Source organism: Sapajus apella, unplaced genomic scaffold, assembly GCF_009761245.1.
Source record: "Sapajus apella isolate SASKATOON/1434 unplaced genomic scaffold, GSC_monkey_1.0 scaffold86, whole genome shotgun sequence".
Lineage (NCBI taxonomy): Eukaryota > Metazoa > Chordata > Mammalia > Primates > Cebidae > Sapajus > Sapajus apella.
Window position 1 is genome coordinate 114495 of NW_022437026.1, and position 8726 is coordinate 123220.

The window sequence follows — 8726 nt, forward strand, 5'->3', positions numbered from 1 at the left end:
ATACAATGTAGTATCTACGTTGTTGGTTTTTAAAAATTCCCTAACGACTGATATTGCTGAACACAAATTAGGAAGAGGTTAAACAAGGAAAATTACTGCAAAACAATGAAAGAGAATATGTCTTTATTTGCATGCCAGCAAATGAGAATTCAGCTTTCACTTCAACATCAATATAAAAAATTTCATCTTATAGCCGTGACATAGTGTTTGAATAGAAGTTAATTTGAGCTGTTTCAGAAATTACCATGTTTTCCATAAAGACAGCATTGAATTCATTCATTAGCATGCCCTGGTACTTTCCTGTTTGGCATTGGTCAGAGAATTTAAAAATAACAAGAGTGTTACTGCACATTCAGAAAACAGGTGCACATAAAATTTAAGGTCAGGACCTTAAAGAGAGTCTTGTCCAGTGATATTAGGCCTGCCTTAAAAAAAAAAATTCAGACATTGCATGTTTAACTACCAATCATGTTTTCCATACTAGTAATGGTAGAATTTGTATTTCCCATGGACAGCTATATTAAACTTATAGATTATTTTAATATTTTAATATTTTTTCTCTGTGTCCTTTTAGGACTTGTTAAACAATCCTGAAATTTCCCCTACAATATGCCATTAACCAGTCATATTTTCTCAAAGTCATTTGGCATAATGATTGATTAAAAGAAATATCTTTAGTATAATTACACTTGCTTATAACAAAAAATTATTTGAAACTTCAAGAAAAAAAGCAGAAAAATCAATAATAAAATATAAACAAATATATGAAACACATAATTAATCCTTACTAAATGTACATGAAATCATAGTCATAGAATTAAAAGTTTGATGTAATTTTTGAACTAAAGATACATTCTGAATTAGAACAAGGTTTGTAAAATGTTAAGTTTAACAATATTTTATTCTATTTATTTTTTGAGACAGTCTTGCTTTGTCCCGAGGTTGGAGTGCAATGGTGTGATCTCCGCTCACTACAACCTCCACCTCCAGGTTCAAGTGATTCTCCTGCCTCAGCCTTCTGAGTAGCTGGGATTACAGATGTGCGTCACCATGCCTGGCTAATTTTTGTATTTTTAGTAGAGATGGTTTTTCACCATGTTGGCCAGGGTGGTCTTGAACTTTTTACCTGAGGTTATCCACCCACCTTGGCCTCCCAAAGTGCAGGGATTACAAGTGTGAGCCACCGCGTCCAGCCAAGTTTAATTATATTTTATATAAATGTGAAAGTGCGAGAATTATTCAATGAATTTTGGAAAGCATATGAAGTAGTGGGAATTTTCAAACACTGCTCCTAGGATTAAAAATCAGTACAATGACTTTGAATGACATTATTTGATTAAGATGAAGGATCACATCCCGAGACCCAGGATTTGCACTCATATCAGAATACATATACAGTACAGTATATGTATTCTGTACATATCACCAAGTTTTAAAAGCTGAAGTTTAGAAATCTCCCAAATAACCATCAGTAATAAAATGGACGAATAAATTAGGGTACACTTATAGAATGCTATACAGCAATCAAAATGAACGAACTAGAGAAACATGTTTACAATGAATTACATGTTTACAAAAAGGAAAATGGAAAAATTTGATTTACATAGATAGCAATATATACAGATATAGGAGTAATTATTAACATCAAACAACATTCAGTATAATCGCATTAATATAAAATTTGCAGAAATTATTTCAAGTTCTTACAATTCTTATAATTTGAAATGCATTTTTATAATTTATTACATTGATGGCAAAACTGTAAAGTGAAACATATAAGTGATTATCATAACAACTGAGATACTGGGGAGGAAACAAAAGGGAAATGATATCAACAGGAAAGAATATATGAGGAGTGTCTGGATTGCTGGCAAATTCTATTTTTTGATGAAGCTGTGGAATATGAATGTTAATGTGATTTTTTTTCCTCTTACTGTGCATTTAGGTTTTATTGCTTTCTCTGTATATGTTATGTTCCACAATAATGAAAATATTTTAAATGTTAAGAAATGTTAAGTAAATGAATGAATATAAAATTAGACTGAAACAATATATTCTTACACGTACCATTGTAGTTAGAGTTTTGCTGCATAAAGAAGAATACAGCATTATGGTAGTAAGAAATAAGGATAAAATCTTACACTAAAAAATTAATTTAAAAAAGAAAGATATAAGCAGGAAGTGTACATCCACATCCTTAATGCTAATCTTAATTTGAAATATCAAATTTTGAACAACTACATTGCAATAGACTTTTTCTTGTTTCTGATTTAATTATTCATGATTTACATTTTAAATAGGCAGAAATTGGGGAATTTTTAATAAAGTCACAGATATTAAGGTATATAGGACTATAGATATTAAGTATATAGGATAATTTTTGCTACATTTATCCCTAAATGAAATAATTATATTGTTACCAAAGATTACAGTACTATGCATGCACAAGGCATTTGTGTTGGGGAAAATATTTTGTTACTATAAATTTTTTGACTATTAGAGAAGAAAACATAGAAAGATAACTTTATTAAGGCATAAAACATATTTAGTATAACCTTTGAGTGTGTTTGTGTGTATGTTGTGTTACTTTGACTGCTATAATAAAATAACCCAGATTTAGTGACAGTAGCTGAGATTGTAAATAAGCAGTTGAGAGAATCTTGCCTGCTAATGACACTATTAAAAGAGGAATACAGTTTATGTACTATGTAGTTCTATAGAGGATTTGTATAAGTTCATATGCAAGTGCAATGAAAATTCAACAGCCAAAAGGAGAATAATACTCTTTGTTGTTGGGCACTTTTGTCATAATTTTCAGAATGTGGTAAAAAAAAAAATAGCCAGCAAATCATTGAAAATATGTTGGTTTTAACTTATTCTTAATGAAATACTGTCTGAGGATGTTTGTCTTTGCCTGATGCTGAGAATAATATAAGAAACATAAGTTCCTGAGTGCATCACCCTGAACTGTAGCACTTAAAAAAACATGATTGAAGTCGCATTCATAGAACAGTATGGCCCCTTTTAGCTGAAATCATGATCATCATCAATCATCATCTACATCTATCTCATTAAATAATTTATTTTTGAAATGTTTACATACATAGTTTGGATAATGTCTAATAAATTTTTAAAAGACTATCATTGTGGGAAAGTCACATTAGTAAACAGAAAATTTCAAGTTGAGCTGAAGACATTTAGATTTAGAAATTAAGTATGGTTTAGATTAAAATACATTGCTTAAGCAAATCATTATAGAAAACCTTAAACTAATGTTAGGAGCACTATAAGATTTAGTTGTGTTGTTAATAAAATTCTTTAATTAGAAAGCTAAATAAGCCATTTCATGATCAAGCTCTTATTTCTAAAGTGAAGATATTATTTTTTTAATGTTTTCACATTTTTATTGAAAAAGGATTAATAGTATAAGTTATGTTTATATTGCAAAGTTTATGGAAATTTGATATGTGTACATCTACTCCTTTTTACATTTTACATAAATATTTAAATAATTGATTTATAGCACTGCCTAATGCCAGGTAAAGCAAATACTAATCTCAGTTCAGAAGCTCACGTGTATAACAAATTTAACTTTCTGGAAATTTTAAAAACTCAGCTTGATTAGCCTAAGTTCTCCATTAACCTGATGGCATGAATTAAATCTTAGGCAACTCTGGGTTCTCCCACAAGCATGCTTTGCTTCAGAATTGTGCTGAAGCTTTGAGGAGGATGGGAGGAGGCAAGGAGGGTCCAGTCCTTTACCCATCTATCCTCTGGCGTTCTCCCATCCTGCCCCAGGTAATCAGCCCACGCAGGTTGCTGGCACACCTAAAGTGAGAATTTCATTACTAAATAAATAAAATAGAAGTAAGCCCTCACATCTTCTATATCTCACCTGATAATGAAGAAATTTGAAAGCACAGAGCCCTATTTCTGCTATTAAAACAGTAAAAATTAATTTATGAAATAGAATGGTTTAGCTAGGACTGAGGTGCTATAATTTATTTATTGGAATGACATTTTGAGATTCAGCACAGCTCATGGAATTTCTCTGTGGGGAGAGTGTGTGGTAAAGATTCATTAACAGACAAGCTGCTATCCAAAAAAAAAAGCCACTCACATCACATCGATTTCCAGGTTCTTCTAACTTGCAGGAGAATATGTAGAGAAAGCTTGTATCTTTTTGTGACCAAAGCCTTGGGAAAAGAAGAAAATTGTTACCATTTTTATGTCGTACATACTACAAAAAACAAAACAAAACAAAAAAACACCAACCAACCAACCAACCAACCAACCAAAGAACCCCATTTTCTTTAAAAACTTGGTGGTAAGAGCACTTTGTTCTGTTTCTCCATAGAAAGTGATTTGTAGAAGAAGAACAAAAGATTATTTCTACTACTAAAACAATAAGAGGAAAAAAATGAATAATCAATATTGGGAATCCAATAAACAGAGTTAACAACCAGTTAGATATAGGAGAAGAAAGAACTAGTGAATTGGAAGACAACTACAAAGAATGAAGCCTATTGAGACCACAAGATGGAAAATACAAGGCTAAGAGGATAAGAGGCATTGATGCTACAATCAGAGCATCTGACATACTTCTGGATTTCTGGAAGATAAAAAGGGATAAAATAGGGCAGAAGCGATGTTATGGAGATTTTCCAAAAGTGATAAACTCTATCAGTCCATATATTTTTCATAACCATCAAAGGTTAGACAAGATAACTAAAAACAAATTAACATAAAATGACACAGGATATAAAAGACCAATAGAAAATCCGAAAAGTAGCCAGAGAAAAAGACAGGTTATTTTAAAAGGAACACCTTTCTAAATAACAACCTGATTTTCAACAGAAAATGGAAGGTAGAATTTAAAGAAATCATGTTTTCAGTGTGTTTCAAAAAAATAGAGGACCTTCATAAACAGAAATCCAAATGATGTTTGTCAGATAGAGTAAAAATTATTGAAAATACAAAGTTAAACATGCAAGAAGAAAGAAAAATTAACAAATTATAAATATGTGCATAATTCTAAATGAATGTTGACTGAATAAAATAATAGCATCTTATTGAGTTAAACATATAATTGATAAGATACATGCAAATAGTACCAAAGAGACTGGAGGTAAAGGTGACAGGAATACATTTAGTTAAATTATTTTTTGCACTTTTCTACATCTGTGAGGATCTGTGAGGATAATTTTACATCATATTTAATGACCCTATGATAGGAATTGCATCAAATGATATATGAAATAATGCTCATAGCAGAGTTATTCGTAATAGTTCAGAAATAGACTGGCTGAATATATATTAACTAAGGATGATGGAATTATATGAATGATCGCACCAAATTCATACAGCAGAACAACATAGGTGAAAAAAATGAATCACATGTACATGCAATTATATAACTAAATTTCAGAAACATGATATCAAGTGCAAGAAGCCATGAACAAGAACAAACAGAATTGCACCTATACACAATTCAAAGCAGGACACACTAAGCTATGGAGTTTAGGGTTGCAAACCTAGTTGGTAAAGTATAAAGAAAAATCAAGAAAATGATCATCATGAATTACCAATATTATTTATCTCAGGAGATGTGAAGAAAGGTTTAAGGGCTTGGAAAGTGGAATGGAGGGGGACCTAGACTGTTGGCAGTGTTCCGTGTCTTACCTTGCATGATGGTTACACACGTGTTTGTGATACATTGCTCTTTCCTATTTTTGTTTCGGCCATTTCTAAGTGTGCATTATAATTTTGTTTAAAAAATTACAAATTAGGAGAATTGTTATGTAAAAATTATTAATTTCTCTGCTCATTATATACCTAGGGGAAAAATCCACCATTTACTACATACATTCTTATACAGCTCAGGAGAGTTAAAGTGGATTCTTATTTTAGTTGTGAAATGTAGAAATTTGAGATACTGTTACCTACAGCCCCCAGATCTTTCCAAAAGTTTTCTTCTAGTCTTAAATATTCACCTCATATTACAAAAACGTGACATTTCTGATCTGTTTTTCCTTTGGTTCCTGAATTTCTGACACAACAAGTGTGCACATATTTCTCACATTCTTGGTTTAGAAGAGTACCTGTATCAGTTTTTCTGCAAAAGAAACTTCTCGAAAACCATATTAGGTATTTATATCTCACATGTTTTTGGATTCTGTTTTCTTAAGCTATGGTTTGGTGGCTGGCTCTGGTGATTTGAGATGGTCCAAGTTTTGCATCTTGGATCTAGTTAGAGTTTGACCTATATAAGGCTGGATCAGGCAGGGGCGATGTGACTCCATTAGTTACTCTTTGCTTTTCATTGCAAAGCAATGAAAGATGATATGTCTTTATTTGCATGCTAGCCAATGAAAATTCAGCTTTCCCTTCAACATCAGTATGAAAAATTTCAGCCTATAGCAAGAACAGAGGCTCTATGAATAAGAATTAATTTGAGCTGTTTTGGGACTAACAATATTTTCCATAAAGGCAGCATTGAACTCGTCCATTGGTTTAAGCTGGTACTTTTCTGTTGACATTGTTCACAGAATTTAAAAGAATAAAGAATGTTATTGAACATTCAGGAATCAAGTGCATATTGAATTTAAGGCCTGGATATCAGAGGAGTCACCACCGGTGTTATTAGGCCTGAATTTTTTTCTTGCTTTTTTGTTTAGACATGATGAATTTTCTCCTCATTGTTTTTTCCATTCTAGTAGTGGTTGCATTTGTTCTTGGAAATTTTGCCAATGGCTTCATAGCACTAGTAAATTTCATTGCCTGGGTCAAGAGACAAAAGATCTCCCCAGCTGATCAAATTCTTGCTGCCCTGGCAGTCTTCAGGGTTGGTTTGCTCTGGGTAATATTATTAAATTGGTATTCAACTGTTTTCAATCCAACTTCACCTAGTTTAAAAGTAAGAATTTTTATTTCTAATGCCTGGGCAGTAACCAACCATTTCAGTGTCTGGCTTGCTACTAGCCTCAGCATATTTTATTTGCTCAAGATTGCCAATTTTTCCAGACTTATTTTTTATCACTTAAAAAGGAAGGCTAAAAGTGTAGTTCTGGTGATAGGGTTGGGAGCTTTGTTATTTTTGATTTGTCATCTTGTGATGAAAAACATGGATATAAATGTGTGGACAAAAGAATATGAAGGAAATGTAACTTGGAAGATCAAATTGAGTAATGTAATGCACCTTTCCAACTTGACTGCAGCCACGCTTGCAAACGTGATACCCTTCACTCTGACCCTGATATCTTTTCTGCTGCTAATCTGTTCTCTGTGTAAACATCTCAAGAAGATGCAGCTCCATGACAAAGGATCTCAAGATCCCAGCACCAAGGTCCACATAAAAGCTCTGCAAACTGTGATCTCCTTCCTCGTGTTAGTTGCCATTTACTTTCTGTGTCTAATCACATCATTTTGGAAATCTAATATGCAACAGAAAGAACTTGTTATGCTTTGCCAAACTGTTGGAATCATATATCCATCATTCCACTCATTCATTCTGATTTGGGGGAGCAAGAAGCTAAAGCAGACCTTTCTTTCAGTTTTGTGGCAGGTGACTTGCTGGGCGAAAGAACAGAAACCATCAACTCCATAGATGTACAAGAGGTGCATTGTGTGTTTTCTAGCAGAAAACAAATTGATGGTATCTGGAACATTTTATATTTCCTACAAGTTTTTCTATAGTCTGTGTATTTGAGTAATTTCCAAAAGTAGACTTAGAAAAGTCTTTTACCTAAATTTATTATATAAATGTGTGTGTGTGTGTGTGTGTGTGTGTGTATGTGTGTATGTATGTCTGGACGTGTATGAAAACTTAACATTGACCATAACATACCTTTAGTCAATTTTTTAAATAAACTTCTCAGTTATACAAAAGTAGAATTATGAACCCATGTGTATTTCACACATATATTTTATTTTATGATATTTCATTTGAGAAATTTATGATCTCTATAATTAGAAACTGACAGCTTATATCAGAAAATCATTGCTATTTTTCATTGTAATTTGGATCATGTATATGTATCATAGTGTCTTTAACTATCATTGTTTGAACCGCTAATATTTTGGATGGTAAGGACATTCAGTACTAAATCAATGATGAGAATGTGTCTTTGTGGTAGGTTTTTTTTTTCATGAATTCTTTTTTTCCCCTTTTTTTTGAGATGGAGTCTTGCTCTGTTGTCCAGGCTGGAGTGCAATGGCTTGATCTTGGCTCATTGTAACCTTTACCTCCTGTGTACAAGCGATTCTCATGCCTCAGCCTCCTGAGTAGCTGGGACTCCAGGCATGCGCCAGCATGCCCAGCTAATTTTTTGTTTTTTTTTTGCTTTTTTTTTTTAGTAGAGATGGGTTTCACCATGTTAGCCAGGTTGGTCTCTAACTCCTGACCTCCAGTGATCCACTGCCTCAGCCTCCCAAAGTGCTGGAATTATAGGCATTCATCATGAATTCTTATTTTATGTTTAATATAAAGCAGATACAATTATTGTTAGATAACGATTCACAAAATAAAATTCAACGGTGAAAAATAAATTTAGTGTACATTTTGTTTATGTGTATCAACAGCAGTACTGAGGAATATTAGATTTAATACAGTATGTGAATAGCTTAGAAAAATCATTTATATAAAAAGGATGAAGAAACACGATTACGAGCTCTTTTCAGTGCTGTTTTAAGTTTCCACATGCTACTACAAAAGTTATTTTTTCCAG

General features: G+C 32.5%; 1 protein-coding gene across 1 annotated transcript; it reads left to right on the forward strand.

The window, feature by feature from the left end:
• The first annotated feature begins 4595 nt into the window (after positions 1-4595).
• On the forward strand, positions 4596-8201 carry LOC116534137 (taste receptor type 2 member 20-like). The gene has a single exon (XM_032254307.1). It carries the CDS (start codon positions 6680-6682, stop codon positions 7604-7606), a length of 927 nt encoding a protein of 308 aa, XP_032110198.1. The 5' UTR covers positions 4596-6679; the 3' UTR covers positions 7607-8201.
• The last annotated feature ends 525 nt before the right edge of the window (positions 8202-8726 follow it).

Excerpts from the sequence above, each read along its gene's own strand:
- LOC116534137 (XM_032254307.1), top strand. The coding sequence starts at position 6,680 with ATGATGAATTTTCTCCTCATTGTTTTTTCCATTCTAGTAGTGGTTGCA.